This window comes from Limanda limanda, chromosome 11 (assembly GCF_963576545.1).
Source record: "Limanda limanda chromosome 11, fLimLim1.1, whole genome shotgun sequence".
In the NCBI taxonomy this organism is placed as follows: Eukaryota; Metazoa; Chordata; class Actinopteri; order Pleuronectiformes; family Pleuronectidae; genus Limanda; species Limanda limanda.
In genome coordinates this window covers 17,381,877-17,401,638 of record NC_083646.1, presented here as the reverse complement: position 1 = coordinate 17,401,638, position 19,762 = coordinate 17,381,877, and the positions used below count along the sequence as shown (strand labels likewise).

General features: G+C 40.0%; 1 protein-coding gene across 1 annotated transcript in view; it reads right to left on the bottom strand.

The window, feature by feature from the left end:
• Positions 1-19,762, bottom strand: part of cdkal1 (CDK5 regulatory subunit associated protein 1-like 1) — a 247,851-nt gene that overhangs the window by 142,316 nt on the left and 85,773 nt on the right. Inside the window, exon 7 of the mRNA XM_061080642.1 lies at positions 17,360-17,480. Coding sequence (XP_060936625.1) covers positions 17,360-17,480 — 121 coding nt within the window. The remainder of the gene's footprint in view (positions 1-17,359; positions 17,481-19,762) is intronic.

Below are 19,762 nucleotides of genomic sequence, written 5' to 3'. Positions count from 1 at the left end.
GGGAAATATAACCACCTTGGCGAGGGTATTTTAAAAATGCAAACACCATGATTCAGATCAAATGCTATGAGGTCAGGATACAAAGATGGTGTTTAAAAATGACTTTTCAGAGCAATGGCTTGGTTAAATGTAATTAAAAGTTTATATTCAGATACTGCAATATGTCCACCACTGTTGTCTACTGAGCAGATCCATTACTAAAGTCCTTACAAAGCAGCAATACCAAACTATGTTATCTATAAAATAAAATAAGATGAATTATTAAAACAGGTCGATCCTGTTTGGGGTATGAAGAACCTTTAGGGTTTTGGTCCCTCTTTTTTCAACCCATTTAACCGGGCTGGGCAACATCTCCATTAAAGACACAGTGAAACACCTACAATATCTTCATAATCATTCTGAAACACATCTGCAACGCCAGGAGCAATTTTTAATGTCACCATGGAAAAAAATCAATCCATCTCTCGCTCTCAGGGTATTGCTTTATCCTAGTTGAGGGCACTAAAGATGGCAGCTAGGTCACAGGACCTCGCTGTGGAGAAAACACAGACAGATGGGGCCCTGCATGCGCGCACACAAACACACACACTTACACCACCAGGGGGTCCATCCATCTTAATGTGATCAGGCCCAGCTGAGTGGATCACACCAACATTAATCTCAAGAGACAGTCAGTGGCCAGTTGGGTGTGTGTGTGTGTGTGTCTGTCTGTGTGTGTGTGTGTGTGTGTGCTGCTGCTGAACATTCATCCAGTATCACAACAACGCATTAGCAGTTTCGACCTCTCCATCAGCCTAAACAGACTGCGACAAGTAGTCAGCACCCTTAGACTAACACTGACTGAAGGAAAGGAGCAGTGTCACTCTCTCTGACACACACACATCTGCTGGAGGAGAGGAAGGAGAAGAGAAGTTGTATTTCGATTCCATCCAGCAGCCTTCTAAAGAGCAGTTTCAAATAATACAGCTCTTGATGATACGTCAGTGATGTGACTGGAAAGGAGAAAAAAAGATCTTCAAGAATTTAAAGCCAAATGTTTCTCCTCTTTATCAAGCCTACATCCCTTCCCTTCTTTCTTTCTTTCTTTCTTTCTTTCTGTCCTCCCTCCATCCTGTTTCGTCCCAGTTAATTAAACCACAGAGGTAGCTGTTGTACCTGACAACAGTGTAGTTCATCAACGAGTTACAATGAGACAGGCTACCTCCCCAGTGTGTGTGCAAGCGTGTGTGTGTGTGTGTGTGTGTGTGAGAGAGAGGGAAACTATTGTGTGGCTGCAGCCTTGAAAATGTAACAAAGAAAGGAAAGCCTAGAGGTTTTTCTATACATTTGTAAACCTCCCTCGACACAAAAACACACACACACACACACACACACACACACACACACACACACACACACACACACACACACACACACACACACACACACACACACACACACACACACACACACACACACACACACACACACACACACACACACACACACACACACACAGAGTATAATTCCCTTCAGACAAGCTCCCATGTGCAGAAAGTTAAAGACACAGCTTGGGAGAGAGTTGAGCAGGAAAAAGGTTTTCCCGCTGATAAGCATTTAGGGTCTTCACATTAATTAGAAAATTGCTCTGTGCATCAACAAATTGGGCCATGTGTGCATTAATCTGAGAGCGTTGTGTGTGTGTGTGTTTGTTCATGGGGTGTGTATTCTGTCAGCTTGAAGATGCAATTATGAAAACAAAGCTTCAAACTGTTCAGGGAAGTGTGAGCGCTGTGTAAATTGTAAAGCCAGATTATTCATTGCTCTCATTGTTAAGAGCGGGAGCCGGGTGGAGTATATGAGCAAAACAAAATCATAAAACTGCGATCATATGAGGGAACAAAGCGCCCGGCCTGTAAGTTTACTATTAGTGTCATCTCAAAGTCAAAGTTGGAGGCTCCAAAATAATGTGGAGTCAAGGCACAAAGAATAATGACACAAAGGAGCAGAGACCTATTAGGCGCAGAGAATAGGAGGATGATTAGTTATTCAGAGAAAGGTTGGCAGCTAAATCCAGTTCAGTCTTAATATCACTGTCACAAGAAAGAACCTGCTTGTATTCAAGTTGCATGGGAACGTTGAATGAACAGCAATGATCTTGTGGGACTCGGATAAAGACGATACCTCTCATTATATCTTGTTGGGGGTTCTAATGTTAAACTGTAATCGGGATTCGGGATTAAACACAAGTTTCAGTGCTTACTGCTTGTGGAGTTTAATCTTCAGGCACAGCACGCTTCTCAAGCAAATAAATGTGATGTTTTTTAAGGAGAAACTGAGCTGCAGCAATTAATGAAAAGCAAGATAAATACAGCTGTGAGAAAACGGTAGAAACCGTCTGCCCTTGTTTGTGGATGTAATTAGATGATGTGGTGAGTACGTGATGGTGGATGTCTCTGTGTACAACCATCATTGCAGTATGTCAGTACGTATATATATATATATTTGATTGACACCTAAAAATTCTCAAAATAGGCATTTGACCGACAGAATCTTACAATTTGTAATTAAACCCACACATTGTGTTTATCCAAACAACGTAAGAGGATTTTTAGAAGAGGCTGACAGGATTTAAGTTTAAAGAGTTTAAAATTTAACTTACTGTTCACTGTTTACAAAGAAAAAGACTTATGAACATTGTATTGTTTTTGCATTTTTGTGTGTTGGATAAGTGTGTCTGCATCTGTGGCGAGACCAGTGTGTGTGTGCGTGTGTGTGTCTGTGTCTGTGTGTGTCCCAATGCAGCTGGGGCCCATTTCTCTCAGTGTTCAATTCAGCCTTTGTGTCTGACCTCTTGAATTTTGTTATTTAGTCTCACGTTCCCATTGCTGCACGTTGAAACAGCTTTATGTGTGTGTGTGTGTGTGTCACATGCTGACCTTAGACTTCAGTAACTACTACAGCAGCCTTGCTTGTTGTTTTGACTGGAGGGACACGACACGTGCTTTTTGTGTGAAACTATAGCCTCATGTCTACGAAGGAGTCGCGACTGTTCTGACAACTTCTTGTTTTGTCTGAGGAAAAACCTCAAGACAATGTTTGTACTAGATCAGCCGCCCATTGTTACTGGACATGAATGGTATGATGTTGACTTATTATTGAACCACCAGTCTACTGATGAAAAAGTGCTAGAGGAGCTGATCTGAAGTGTGACTTTAATGCTCCGACAGCTGATTCTCTCTGATCTCTACCTTAGTGAACCCTGTAATGTGTAACTGAGTGAGTCAGGAAATAACAAGCTGACTTTAAAAATGCACTAATAGATTACTTTCCAGAGATGATCACAACTTTATAAACCACAGGATAATTCACTGGAAGGATTAGTGCCTGGCCGTCTGGCTGACTGACTATTTTATTGAGTCACTGGTCAATCAGTGTGTGATAAGTTAAGAGAAGGTTCAGAAGAAATTCTACATTTTGTGCAGTGATGTATTATTTCAATGTTTCACAGATCTGTAAAACCAGGATTAGACTGCACAATAGCAGCTGGATAACAGCATGACCCAAAGACGTATTGCTTTGAGTTGCTTCAGAAACCATCAATAAAGTATTGGCCACAGCAATCAATTGTTTTATATCATGTATTTGTCATAATAATGAACAAAAAGCGTGGCAGCATCACCTGACCAACATCCTAACATCATCCTTCCACGATGGGTGTTGTCACCTCTATGACGTTGACCAATGGGAACACGGCATTCTGCCGCAATACATGAAGCACCATGATGATGTCATTGGCGACGAGATCAAACAGTGAAAAAGAATAAAGGTTTTTAGTCTTTCCAAGAAAGAGAAAGTCAGTATCGAACACAATTCATCGGACTAGGGGTGCATCGATTAGTCGACGTCGTCGACAAAAATCGATGACAAAAATAGTCGCGGACTAATTTACTCGTCGATGAATCGTCGGTGACGTCATAGCGCATGTTTCTCGTGCCGCGCAGCGGAACTAAAAGTCGTTTTACCGGAGGTGCTGATAGAAGTAGCTGAGGAGTGAGCCATCTCGCTCCCTTCCTATCTCTGAAAGTCCAATGGCAGCCTCCACTGCAGCAGCATCGCGTGCCAGAGAGTAAAAAGTACCCGGAGAACTTCCCTCTTAACAGCCCGAAAAAAACTACCTGCAGTATCTGTGCGGCGGACCTGCTCTCCATGGAAGCATGACACACGCATTTGAGGAGGAGGCACGTTTGACATCGTAACGGAGACGATGCGGACTTGCCTCGTTGCGATGTTATATATACACGTTTTTACCCGTGCGCAGGATTCTAGAATCCATTACAAAAATATGGTTTAAACTTTTTTTTAACGAGTTTAAAAGCGAAAAGTTATCCTATTGCCTGACAAATGTCATTTTTTAATCACAATTATTTAGTCCGAAGAAGACTGTAGTTTCGTTTGTTGATGTTTTTATTCATGTTATTTTCCCTGACCTTTTTGTTAACTGGAAAAATGGATACTTGATTTTTTATTTATTTTTAGTATCAGCACTTGGCCTGTTCTTGGTTCACAGTAAAAAGGGAAACTTGAATTTAAATTATTTTTTTTAATTAGCACTTTACTTTGCCTGTCCTTGGTTTTAAATGGACAAAAACTTGATTTCTTTGGTTTTGTGTCAACAGTACCCTTATATGCAGCAAAGTTTATTAAAAGACATTTTTGTGAATGAAGTATCGATCTTTATTGTCTTTATTTTCAGTCATCACATGCCTTGAACAACCTCAAGCTAAATTTAAAAGCTGCTTGCTAAATTATTGCAATTGAGAATTTGTGTCATTCATAATCCAATTAGTCGATTAATTGTTTCAATAATCGGTGACTAATCGACTATCAGAATAGTCTTAAGTTGGAGCCCTACATCGGACACCATGTTGGTTTACGTTCTTTTACACAAGCACTTCCTTTCCAAAGCCATCATGCACATCGTTAAAGATGGCCAACAGAGATTGGTCAGGTCCGACATACAGTTGGTCAAGTCTCTCGACTAAGTATCTTTAACCAATATATCACCCAATCAGACACAGTAACCATCTGAACAGACAACATCTTGGAGACTGACACCAGCATAAAATAAAACAAAATTGTGATTCATAGTTCTGGTAACTCTGATGCACAGAATGAGATTTATTTGTCCATTACAAGTTGTGTTCTGTCGTTTCATTGGTTTTAAAGTTGGATCAACCCCAAAATCTAAGGGGAGAATTGAGCAAAAATTATTTTAAAGCAGCAGGATCAACAGAGTCAGTGGTGCAACAACATTCTGTGTTTTCTTTCTGTCCACAGCTCACAAGAGAGAAAACTATTCTGCAGCTGACGATGATGTAACCCTATTGACAGTTTGACAGTGAAGATGGCTTCAGTAAAGGACCTCAGGACATAGGAATCTGCTGAGAAGTCTTAAGGTAATTACACAGTATGCCATTAGTTAAGATTATGTTACCAGTGAACTTGTTCCCCCCTAAAAGAGCACATACATTTGTCTGAGTCACAGAAAGAAAGCCTGATTTGTGGGTTAATGTTTGTGTCTGACAACTGTGGACCATTTAACTCTTAGAAAGAAAACATGTAGGAAACTGGTTTGTGTAAATAGTCTGTTAGATGATCAGTGTGTGTGTGTGTTTGTGTGGGTGTGTATGTGTGTGTGTGTGACACGGGGTCCAAGGAGACACATCAATCTTTAGGATTTACTGTGGGGAGCAGAGTCTCTCCTGGTGTGTGAGTGCAGGGAGGACAGTTGATGCAGTGCACGTGTGTGTCTCTAGGGCATGTATTTGTGTGTTTGTGTGTTAAGCAGTGGGAAAGAGGGAAATGGAATAATATGTCCAGACCAGTGGAGCTGAAAACTACCCACACACTGGTTTGATAAACAGCAGGAAAGGCCACTGTGGTTAAGGTGTGAGTGTGTGAATGTGTGTGTGTCACTTGAAGAGTGTCTGCATACGATCATGTGCCATGAACAAAACAAAAAGTGTTTGTATGTGAGCCTAAAAGTCAAATAAAATATGCTTTGTGTGCATTGTGCATTCATGCATTCCTACAATAATCCACAATATGTACGTGATCAGAAACCCTGGTGTTAACAGCCCTCACTCTTCTGTAACTCTACTTCTCTGAAGCACATCAGCACATTCCCTCCCTGTTTGTGGAGCTGCTTCCTTCACATGATGAATTTTCCTCAGGGAGGAAAAAAACACAAAAGAAAATAAGAGTGAGATCATTGACCAACAGAATGAAAATACAGTCAAGTAAAGGAGTGTAAAGTGGCATTTTAAAAGGGTGGTAAGATATGGACAAATTATCTAAAGTGGAGTAGATATAGCTGTTCCCATTAGTGCGTTGGTATGAAAAAGAGGAAAAATAAGAGACTTCTCCTGTGCCTCTCTGTGGCATCTAATAAAAACTGGCTCCTTTTTCTTTTTCAACCTTATTCCCTTCCTCACTGCAATTGCCAAAGCAACTCAAACTAGGGCTACGTTGTAGCACTTGCGGGCCCGAGCACCTGCACGTTGAAGCCTGTTGCGGTCGGGGGAGAGAGTGGTCGATGACCAAGCGCACGTCTCCGCGTTGGATGCGTTTTCCTCTCTGTGGCAAGGATAAAAGCTTCACTTCCTGTAGCCACCAGGGGGCGCTGTGATTTAAAGTCATGATTTCTGTGTAGATGTCATCAGGCCGGGACTCTAGTCTTACATGTCTAGTTTGGACTCAATTGGACAATATATGTCCGAGATACAGAACAACGTGTTTTGATGGCGTTTAATCAAACTTCAACGCCACGGTCACACGGCCTTAAAACCATATGAATATCTTCAGGGGGGGGGGCTGTAGATACACACATGTAGTTTGAGTGAGATAGAACCATGAACACTGAAGTAACAGCATTTCGTGGTTCACGGCGAGTTGATGAACTTTGACGCCACGCCACGGTCACACGATGTGACGTACGATAAATCCCTAAATCATTTTTTATCTCCATCTTGTTGTGATGACACTCATCTGAATTTAAAGATGAACTGATAAAAGCCCTGAGACAAGTATGTCAAAGTAAAAATGTGGAAAATGGCAAAAATGGCCACCAAATCCAAAATGGCGGGCTTCCTGTTTGATCTAACATATCGATCCAAGAGACTTATTTGTTTGTTATGAAAAGACACATGTCCCCATAGATTTTTGTACATGTCGGCCAATCGTAGTGCCGGGGCTCCCCTTTTAGGGGGCGCTAGTCAGTTTTTTTGCCACGCCCATTTCTTAAAACCATATGAATATCTTCAGGGGGGGGATGTTAACACACACATGTAGTTTGAGTGAGATGGAACCATGAACACGGAAGTTACAGCAATTTCGTGTGTCATGGCGACTTGATGAACTTTGATGCCACGCCATTAATACTGTGTTTGACGAAAAGTCACAGTAATCTTATATCTTCATTATCAATGTCTTGAGACCCATTTGATAGAGTTTGACATGGTTGAGGTCAGTGGATGAGGAGAAATACATCCAAGTGTAAGACATGTATAGTTTGGAATCGATTGGTCCAAATATGTCTGAGATACAGAACCTCGTGTTTTGATGGCGTTTAATCAAACTTTGACGCCACGCCACGGTCACACGGTGTGACGAAAAGTTGATTTTTTTTAAGTCAACTTTTTTCTCCATCTTGTTGTGATGACACTCATCTGAATTTGAAGTTGATTTGATGAAAGCCCTGGGACAAGTACATTAAAGTAAAAATCGACAAAATGGCCAAAATGGCCACTAAATCCAAAATGGCGGGCTTCGTGTTGCGTTTTTCATAATGCCCCTTGTGACTTTTTTTCATGATTAGTCACGATACACCTCTTGCCCGATTTTGGTGAAAAACGGTTATGTGGAAACCTAGGGGCTGGGTTCCAGGGGGCGCTGTTGAGCCATTTTGCCACGCCCATTTCAAATTACTCCAGAATACGTAAATTTTCACCACTTACTAATTTACTGCAAAGTTTCATAACTTTTTGAGCACGTTAAAGCTCTCAAAAAGCCCATCCTTTTGCCGGAAAAATAATAATAATAATAATAATCATTACAATTTCAATAGGGCCTCTCACCATTCGGTGCTCGGGCCCTAATTAACTAAGACCACATACAGTTGGCCTGATTCAATATGCTTTTAACCCAGCTAATGACTTCCCACTCCCCCACCCTTTCCTCTTTATACCACATTCCCCTTTTTCTCTCACGCTGACACTTTTTCTCATCTACCCTTAAAGTGACTCTACTCTTTTTTACCCAACGTTCTTTCATACAAAGTGTGTCAACAATGAGCTCAGCTGTGTATTTTTTACCCAACCATGTCGAGGCCTCTGTATCACAAAGAGTTCAACTGATCTCCAAACAGAAAGTGTTGCACATAGGGCTGAGAAAATAACCCAAGAGTGGATCGGTATGAAAATATGCTGTAGATATGAAACACGAGTATCAAACAGTAGTTATAAACTGCAGCTCGAACAGGATGTGGTGTTGCAAAGAGATTTCTTGTCTGTTCAAGACGATCTGATGTTTGCATCACATGCTACAAGAGACAAACAAAGAAGGTTTTGATTTTCCTTAAGTAAACAGAAGCTTATCAGAAAGATACAGATAACAGATAAAACATTGAGAGTGAGTGTGTGTGTGCTGTAAGCTGCTGCTCTTTGTTCTTCCAGCTGTGCAATGCTGTGTCAGAGTTTCCCATTAATTAACTAGACTCTTTCAGGAAACAAGATATTTATTTACACGAATAATAACATAAAAGATCTCTAACTTTGTGTTTTGAATGACTGCATCATTAAAGAGCTGTGTGCAGCACTCTCTCTCTCTCTTGATCTTTCTCTCTGTCTATGTTTGGCAGCAACAGGAGAAATCCGGTTCGCTTTGCTGGATTCACAGGGGTGTGCAGGAGTGTAAATGACGTTGAAGAAGCATAGCCATATATGTAGAGCACATCAGACGAACATGTCAAAAAAGTTTGTGTTGATAAGAGCCGCTGACTTTGTCGATGTAATGTAAACAAAGCCATGTTATCTATTTAGTGGTATGAATATGCTATGTCCTTTCTCTGCCTGCTGCGCCACCCCTCACCTGTATCCTCCATACCATTTGTTGCTGTTGCTAAAGCGAGTGGAGAATCTCCCACTGCGTTGTTCATGTGTGAAAAGAAAGTCAAGACCCAAACCTCCAGAGTTCCCTGGAGAACATGTCTGGAAACAACTAAACAGGAATTGTTAAATACTAAAAGCACTGTTTTCATGGTATTAAATTTACCTCTGACATGCGGCACATTGCTGCTCTGGTTGTGGCTTCACAGTCAACTTCTCACCCTGTTCTTGCTTGTTCTGAGGCTTATTGTTTCTCTGTGCATCTAGACGTCTGTGACCTCAGATTTACTTCTCCCTCAGCTGGCCGCAGCCGTGAACGCTACACCTTGAGCACAATGGTTAACACAAATCTATGTAAAGGTCAGGAGCAACGTTGATAAGAGCTATTATTCCACCATGTCAGCCTGGAGAGTGGAGAGAGAAGTTGTGGCAGCCAGACACAAATCACAGGAAACTGGCAGCGAACACACTAAGACTCAGTTAGCTAACATAAACATATTCACAGTGCAAAGTAACACACAAGCATGCAGGCACTTTTCACTCGGTCTCTGGCGGCTGTGTTTACACAGTGTGTGTTTGTATTTTGTTACAGTGATTATTCGTGATTGAACAAATCAAGGATTTGGCAGAGATAATGCTGTGAGAGGGATGAGCCAGTAGCCTCTTTGAACCCCAGAAAACAAACAGAGTAGAGACCAACACGGAAAAAAAGATGAGAGATATTACTTTCTAGCTTGAGTAAAGCATTCAAAATATGAATGTTTAAAAGGTATTAAATATCTATTTAAAACCCCAGCAATGGCAACAGGGTATATTAAACATGGCTTTATGGCCAGATTAAATTAGCTTTCTGGTGGGTAGATAAATATGTTATTATTAGTGTCACAAGGTGAAAAAAAGAAAATAGGGGGAACTGAAAAGAGGGAGCTGAACCAAGCGAAGTGAAAAAAAAAGCTTATGAGCTCCAAGGTTATCTTTTCTTCTCCCTGCATGGGTTAGGCCTGTGACAAAGAGAATAGGATGTTTCTACCCCTCAATAATAAAAATCCAGACGGTTGGATTTTATTGTAATACATCTTTGGTTCTATTAAAGAGAGTAAGAGTAACCCCACAGGCTTTTTATGGAGAATACTGAGCAGGTTGTGAATGAGAACAATAACAGCAATATGTTTTCACTGTGTCGTACAATGGGTAAGAAAATTAAATGAAATTGATAAATATTTAAGAATGACAATGCAAAAATGTTGCACTATGCATGATCAAAGACACTGAACTTGACTTTCACTACATAAACTCCACAGTGGTGCAGGCCTCCATAGCTGCTTCCAGACATGCAAAAAATGAGAGACATTATCCTGAAATGTATCCAGAGTGGCTGTGTGGCAAAATTTCAGTTACTTCAGGTACTTTTCCTGCCAGCCCCCGTAGTCAAATGTCTGACTAAGCCCATGTGAGAACGCAGGAGAAAAGATGTCCATAAAATCCAGCAAACAAGTGGGCCGTGTTGATTTCTATCACAGAACAGACCCGAAACTGGAGGAATACAGATATCTCAGGATGACAAACATAGCGCAGAAGATGTCAGATTGGAAAATGAGATTTAAGAGCTTCTGACAATAACTTCCGATGCCGGTGTCAATGTGCTGTAAACAAAAGCCATAAAACAAGAGCTTTCTGCAGGGTAATTTACACATCATATTGTGCTTCCTGTTTGCTCTACCTAGGTGCCACCTCTTGTCTCAATGCTCTGGAAATGTTCCTGTTGTTATGAACGACCTTGACTGGGACAATCTCCTGCTGCGCTCTTCGTGTATTTAAGGAAAAATTCAAACAAATTAACTTTAATTTTTCCGATATTTTTGGGTAAACATGTCTGAAAACATCTGATGTCAATATTAATTCAACCTCCAATAGTTGTGATGTAAGAACTGCCAGTGCGGCTATGACACATCAAGGCAGCAGTTCTTCACTCGAGTGTTTGAGAGCGTGCGCTCACACTACAAGAAACCTGCTTCCACTGCCTATTCCCTCTGAGCCATCTCCCTTACCTGCTGGATACAAATGATGAAGTTGGTTATTGGGCTCAGGTTAGAGGATCATTAACACCTGACTTAAACACATCGCAATAACAATGACAGAGACTGTCACTGCCAAAAATATGACTAAATACAGAACGTGGAAGACACCGATAATGGAATGAAATGAACTGTAACAGTGGAACAAAGGGCTTTTTTTTTTAATGCCAGGAGTCTAATGGCAAAGGTTCACACAATCAGACACAGCAACAAATACACACACGGGTTTAATGACCCATCCTGACTGAGTGGCAGTAAATTCCTTGTTTATGATGCTGAAGCATCACGATTCAACTTGCTCACAAAAGGGCTTTTATTGTTGCAGAGAACACACACGTACACGCACACGCACACACACACACGCACAGCAAGAAGGGACCATTAGTGTAGCCTGGGGCATAACAGTCACATAGGCACTAGCTTCTCTACTACCATCAAGTGTGCTAAAACTGGGACACAAAACAGAGCATTAGAAAGACATGAAGTATTTTTCCAGTTTAGGGCTGAATGGAAAATGAACTCTACCCTCAGGCTTATCTGTTTGCATAAAGAACTTATGGACGGAGCAACATAAGAGACGACCCAAACCTAAATGCTGGCGACCGCATCATGAGACCAGCCCAACATCAGCTGCAGAGGCAAGAACACGGACAGATTCAAAGCAACCATATCTGATTCAGCCCTATGTTGAAAAGTGACAACACTTAACATATTTCAAGTGTTTTTCTCTCTCATGCTGCGCATTCATCAAGGACCATTCCATCCATCGTTGACCATTCAATCTGAATAGTCAACCCGTGAAAAAGCTTGGAAAATCCAAACTTTCACAAGGTTTCAGAGGTCCATTCATCAAAGGATGTCTAATGCTTTAAGCATTTCAAGTATTTCTCTGTTAAATGCTTCTTATCAGCCGCTATTCCAGCCACTGCTTTACCGCTCTCGCTGACGGCTCAATACAGACATACAAAATCTGTGAAAGAGCTTTGTGCTGTATTGTTGCAAATACAAACTTTAATATGACAGAGGTTATGCTAGAGGTTTGGCTTTTTCAAGAGCTGCTTCAAAATAGATAACTTCCTTGAAAAAAAAAACCTTGGCTGTTTGATTATGGTCAATTCTGTATCACTTCAACTTTCAAGGTCACCAGAAAGATTAAGTGATTATGATTATGTTGTCTATTCAGGTTGGCGAGATTCAATGTTTGATATCAAATATTACATTACATTACATTTCATTTAGCTGACGCTTTTATCCAAAGCGACTTACATATTATTTAAAAATGTGATTAATGTAACTGTCAGAAAAATGACAATCAGTAACTATGTTTCAAATTATTGACTTTTATTGAATTGGACTGAAATTGTGATCTGAATTATTTTTTATATAAAACATACAGGCTACATTTTATCATTTTGTACACATTTGCATCACCATCCACTCACTGTGTCTTCGAGTACAGAGGAAAACAAAATACAAAAATATCCCCAACAACTTTGCCGCATCACCCTGCTTTTGGACTGAGACTTTAAAAACCGAATTAGGAAAACGGCTCATTAATGTGTGAAGTAGAGATGACTTAAAATGTGCTAATGGCCCAGGAGGAACCTGTCATTGTTCCTCATACAAAGCCAGAGGGCATTTGAGGACTGGCTGGACTACGCTGAATTTATTTTCTGATGGGAATAAAAATTACTTGGTGGGGGAGGAAAAAGTCAATCTAATTTGGCTTTAATAGGTGCAAATAAAATTAATATGCAACTAAATGAAACTAATATTGTGAATCAATTTGAACGTGAAATTACATTTTCATAGGTAATCCCAAGTGAAACACTGTGCCAGGCTGTTTTGTCGATTTGCACTAATAAAGATAAGGAAATGGTAGAGTAGATTTATATATTTGACTGTATGCAGAGCATTTTGAAATGAGGCATGGGGTTTAATTTAACACTGACTGTGAACCTAATTGTCGACAGTGGTTTACAAAGTAAAATAGTCACCTTCTGTGACTTCTCTTCCATTTCATATAAACACTTTATCTGGTGGACCTGGGAATTCTGCTGATTATTCTACCAGGAAGAAGAACTGTGTCCGTTTCATCCCAATCACACTATCGTCCACATACGTGCCTTAACCTGCCCTACTGAGCGCGACCTCTGACCCCATCCGTTTACACAGGCTATTGTGCTCAGTGTGCTGTGATAAAAGAGCGGTAAACAGATGCTTTTTTTCCCTCAGCATCTGGCAACTAGAAAGACACTCAGTAGAGCAAACACCTCCGTCAAGGCCCAACAGTCCCCTTGTCAAACTATATTTAAATCCACCTGATCTGGATTTGTATTTATTGCACACACTCCTAGTTATCAGTTGCCTTAAATTTGTTTAATTTAATTAAGATCCATGCCTCACCCATGAGAAATCAAAAAAATGTGGTTTAAACACGTCCTATTTTGCAATGTTAAAGTGAAAAATACGTTCCGATTCTGATTCCTCACACTAATCCATCCAGTAGTTTCTGCGTAATACTGCTAACAAACAGAAAAAACACTGAATAAAATATAACCTCTTTGGCAGAGGTAATGACAAAAAGAGATGTTCTCTAAAAGTACTATCACTCTGTTTTTTGGTACTAAATCTGTTATTGACTTCAGGGCCCAAATCTAAGCATTTGTTTTAATCTCATGTTTAATGTGGATCTACTGCACTGGAAGTTACTGACTTGATACAAATGAAAATGCACTAATACTCCTTACCATATAATCCTGTATTATATGCTTGGGGGAAAAATGTATTAACTGCATATAAATATATATTAATATTCCTATGTCCTAATTTTTTTTCTAGATTCAAGACATTGCACGGCCCTGCTGCTCCCCTGTGGAAGCCCTAGATCCTGCAGCATGACGTCAGCCTGACATTTGGCATGAAAACACAGGGAAAGGCGAGAGAGAGGGAGCTTAAATGAATGTATCCCACATGTTCACACAAAATCTGGCAACAAACTTGAGACGTTAAAAGGCCACACACAGACACAGTGCAAATTAATAGTTTCAAATGATCTCATCTGACGCAGAGGCAGTCTGAAGAACAACTGCAAGTGATGTTGTGGGTGCGTGTGTGTGTGTGTGTGTCAGACAAAGATCTCTCTGTTTTCATCAGCTGACAAATGTCACCAATGATGTCACTACTACCTCAGAGGACTATTTAAAACAGATTGTCTGAAATCAGAGAGCATAAAGGAGACGTTCTGTTTGCCGCGGCGCGCTCACACGTGCATACGCGCTAATACATCTGCTAAGAGGACCGTGTCAAACCGGTGACACAAATGACAGACCGACTCACACAAAAGCACACATTAAGCCTGGATTTTCAGTGACACAAGTGTTATTTGGCAGAGATTTGTCAACAGCCGATTCACCCCGTCAACATAGTGTACCGGTATAATCCCGTCGGCCTTTCTAAAAGAGTTTCATTTAGAAGAGTGAAGGCGGATTTATTTGTAGCCAGACTGACCCTATTGAAAAACAACATCAAATTCATCTGGATCAGATACAGACCCCCTGCTGGAGGAGGGACTTACAATCTGCACATGCATACCAAAACATCGAAAAAGATTTGGCTTAAAGGCCAACGAAGGCACAGAGAAATAAAAAGGGTCAGTCAGGCAGGTCCACAATCACAAAAAAGCAAGAAGTATTCACATCACGCTTGTGATTTGATGGTGACCGAGGAAGGAGGGAAAGAGGCACTGAGAGAGGCAGAGATCCATTTATCAACAATTATCCCAAGGACACACAGAGGCTGTGAAAGAGCCAGAAACAGAGTGTGTCTGCCTCCATTGTAGCTATTCATAACAACTGAAATAAACCAATCACATGACACTGGTGGACAATTTTTTTGGAAGTCTTTGAAAATAAGTGTTGAAACTGTATGCTGTGGCAATTTTTTCTAAACAAATGTGTATTCTAGCCTTTCTAAATAATCTAAATTTGGTTGTGACCAAAGGTGTTATTCTGAAAAGCAGAAGCATTTGGATTAACAGGTTTTCTAGTATTAAATGAAAGTCTAACCTTAGAAGCTTTAGCCACAAATAAAGACCAATGAGCTTGACACATCTAAGACACATTTGACTATTTGGGAACACTCACTGCCTTATGAGATGTGTGATCGTGGCCGTTGGAGTAATAATTTAACATGAAAGACAGAAAAATAAAACATAAGAGCAAGATTTATAACATATGCCGCCTTTATCGAGTATAATGAATGTATTTGAAATGTAATGCATTTCAAGGCAAAGGTAAATGGATGACATTTATGGACACCATGTGAAATGTGGCAATTTCCGCAACAGAGACACAATGCATCCCTCTAACACCCGAAATAATCATAAAAACACCTTCTATGGTAGTAACGCAGTAATAAATAACAGGTCAGGCCCTGAAAACAGGTCACAACCTGGTTGTCAGTGGGTCACTTTGTTACAGGGACCAGAATGTTGCTGCAATTAGCCCAAGAGGTTCAAGGACACTAATGGAAATTCCAACTGCACACGAAACCGGCTTGAACAAAGAGATGTATTGTTGATCATGTAATGTATGCAACTTCTCAAAGATGATTAGAAAAAGCTTAAGCTTGTTTTCTTAAAAGAGGAAATGACGACAAAAAGTGAATGGTTATTTATTTATACAATGTAAGCCCTGGTCTTAGAGGACATTAGTGCTGTGTCCACAAGTTGTTTACTTCCTTGCTTTGTGTGTCGAGCCATTAGTGTATAAACCTTGAAGACATGCAGGGGGATGATTGATGGATTATCATCAGTCGAGGCCCAGCACAGTGGAATTAGTCTGTCGTAACCCTTTTTAACTAGCCCGCTGAGAATACAGCACATGGGTTAGTATAGACGCGCAGATCTGTAAACAACATGAAATTAGCCCATAAAAGTGTGTGTGTGTGTGTGTATGTCTGTGCTTTTCTATCTAAAACTATCTATCTACACTATAAATCTGGGTTATTGCTGTTTGTTAAAATAAAACTTTACCATATACAACAGTAATTGTAGTGAGTATCCTTATCCAAACTCAGTATCAGCAACATAACCGAGGAACTATCTGAATGTGTAACTGTAGCCAGGTTTCACACAAGAGCAATGTTGCATCTTTATTCTGCCTTACATCATTGGAGGGTGGATTATTGTTATGCCTTTGCACTGCCAGTAGAAGTAGTCACAGAGCCAAATGGATTTCTTTGAAAAATGGATATCCAGAGAGATGGACACACACACTGTTGTGTTACACCTCTGATTCTGGAACAAGATGCTATGTAAAATCACACATGGCATGCAGGCTTGTTTGGTTCAGTTTAATCAATCAAAGGTGACTTAACGTAACTAGAGCTTGATCAATTGGCCAATAATATTCCCCAATATGAGCCTTTCAAAGACACATCATTTTTGCCAATTGATATATAGTTATTTATTTCATGGAAAAAACAATTCAGATAAGATGTGTATAGTCTAAATTTAACAGAAAAATATGTGTCTTTCTGAATTCCAGTTCCATATTTTTGGGTGCATTTTTTTTCTTCTTTTATTTGAAATAGATTTACTGGTCAAGCCTGAGGTACATTTCTTAAGGGCTTGATAATGACACCTTTGGAATCATTGCTGTATTTTTTCCTTCGTCGGCATTTGTATTGGCAGATATATCTGACGCTAATATCAGCTTTATTTTTACCAAATAAATCCATATCGGTCTCGAAACATAAAAGTTAATCTGGAATAAAGCAGAATCTCTGCTTAAAAGCACCTTAGCTCTGTTTTTCTCTGTATCTGTTTCATGATGGACATAAAATGGAAGCAGAGACAAAAAAGATAAGACACCTGTTGGGATTCGATTACGTTTGAAGAATATGTGGCTCTATATGCATACACACAGACACACACTACGACACACACATCTCAAAGAGACCATGTGAAATTGATCAAATTAGAATCACAGAGGGGCTCTGTTTAAGTGGTTGTGCAAAAGGAAGACTGCATACACACTCACACGCAAGCAGTGAAATTTAATTCAAAGATTGAATTCACAGTTGCAGCTGAATATCTTATGCTGGATGTTTTCTGTTTGTGTGTCTGTGTCCTACCCAGTGTTAATGGAGATGATTTCAATGAGTGGGTTCCTCCTGATCTTGGGCAAGTCCAGTCTCGCTCCTCCGAGCCTCCGGCCTCCGTCTTTCTTCTGACCTAACAGCCGAACCGAGTGGCCTGAAAACAATAAACAAGACTTAATTACATACTCGTTTTCTAATTGAAACAGTCGCTGCCAGTGTGTGTTTTTCTGTTGTTTGCCTGAAAAGGTGACACACTAGACTGTAGAGCTGTGTGTGGAAAGGTGGGTGTGCAGATACAGCAAAATCATGTGCATGTTGAAAATGAATATATTACTGTGTATAAGTGTGAAAATCTACTGTATGACATTATTCAGTGTTTGTGTGCACAGAGAAAACAAACAAAACAACACATAATAAAAAGAGAAATTTACTGTTTTGTCTATATCTACAACACACTCAAATGCACACACACACACATTTACATAAAGCTTCTCAACCACAAACAAACTTGTCTTTGTATTGTGCTATAACAAGCTTTAAATAGTCAAATAAAAGCCTTGATTTAACTTCTCACAACTAATAAATATGATGGTTAAGTGAACAGGATAAAGTGAACAGGATAGAGGAAGAGGTATTGAGGCATATCAAAGCACATGTGGTACTGGTTTGGTCAAAAGAGGGAGAAATTAACTGCTCTAACTGTGCAGGAAATGGAATAATCCTGTCACCAGATGCACCAAAAAACAATCACAGGTAAACATGAATGAATAAAGTGTGAAGTGGAGAAAGAACTTGATATTTGTGCTTAGCTAAACTCCCCTGATTTTACCAGAGTAGTTAACAGAGGTGAAAACAATGATGGATGGGTAAGAAAAAAGGGAAAAAATAAGGATATTTCATCTTTTACCAACTGCAACCAAACAATTCCAAAAGTATCACTCAGTGGATATAACATTGTTATAGAACTAAATGAGAATCGATAACAGAATCTAATAGCTAATAGCTCAAGATGTCCAGGCTTTGGTGTGTGGAAATGGGATACTGGAGTCTCTCCTTCCCGAACGACTAATAGGCTACCAGCTAGAAACGTGCGAGATGGAGCCGCTGAGGGATGGAATTGTCTTCCTGTTTTCATCCACTTTACATGGGTCTCCTGGGAGGGTGGGCTCAGGGCAGGAAGCATGGCTATCAATTGGTAGATAAAAATGACAATCTGGCCCAGAGGAGGACAAAGAGCCAATCGGTGAGGCGTGACTGGTCGTAATGTCCCAGTACAAGCAAGGAAATGAGAAAACTTCCCTGGTGGAAAACAGCTTGGGACTTAGAGCACGTTCGGCCATCTTTTCCTCCGGGCCAGCTGTCTGTACAAACGCCTTTGGTAGCAAAACAAGGACTTTGAATTAATGTGCTCTCTCATATCTCTGTAACCATCTCTCCCTCTGTTTGATGATCGATCAGTTCATGCATACATTAATACATTATTTAACTGTCCCACCTGCTCCTCAACTGTCGCTTTCAACATTGAATCAGAAGCTCATTCAACAAATGTATGAGAGAGAAGAAAGTTAAGGACATATAAATAATGAGAACTAAAATATGTTGACTAGATCAAAGCCTACAAGAGCTTTGGCTTCTATGTTTTTATGCAACAATGCCTAAATCTGATAATCAACTTTGAAATGTCTTTTTAACCTTGGTTATACTTTTCACTAGATCCAAACAAAAGTAAATAATATAATCGTAATAATGAGACATGTGAACAAACTTGTCTGCTATGAAGAATGAAAATGTGACATCCCACAATTATAGACCACAATAATGTGGACTTAATCAATTAAGAAAGGATTTTATATTTTTCAATAAACTAAGCAGCAGCTCACAGAACAAGCCTAACCACACTAGCTAAGCACAATGAGGTAAAACAATCGACTCCTTTTTCCTTTCATAAGAGTAATTACGCTTCAGCTAAGGTCTATTGGGTGGTGGTAAATACCGCTTTAAAAGTTAAATGTTTTTTCCAGATTGTTGATATTGTACATTTGTTTCAGATCATTCTAGCTGTGGGAAAATAAAGTTACCCATACCTAATTGCTTACACAGCCCTGTGTGAAGCGAGCGATTTCCAGTGTGGTGCTGGATTTCCAGATGGTTTTCCCAAATTATGACATTGACCATTCTCATAAAACTTGGTACAATTGTCATTCTCCACATATTCCTGTTTTTTCCTTCCCTCTAAAACTTAACAGGACCCCTGAGAGTGTGCTTGCCACCCAAGAGTCAAGGTATAATCTCACGACCAGCATGAAATCACACCAAGAGTGTATCAAAAGCCAAATTCAATTTCAGGCCCTATGGGACCAGAAATGAAAAGAGATAAAATAAGTGACTTGGGTTTTCGAAGAAGACCGAAGAAAGCTGGCATAATTTTCATCTCAA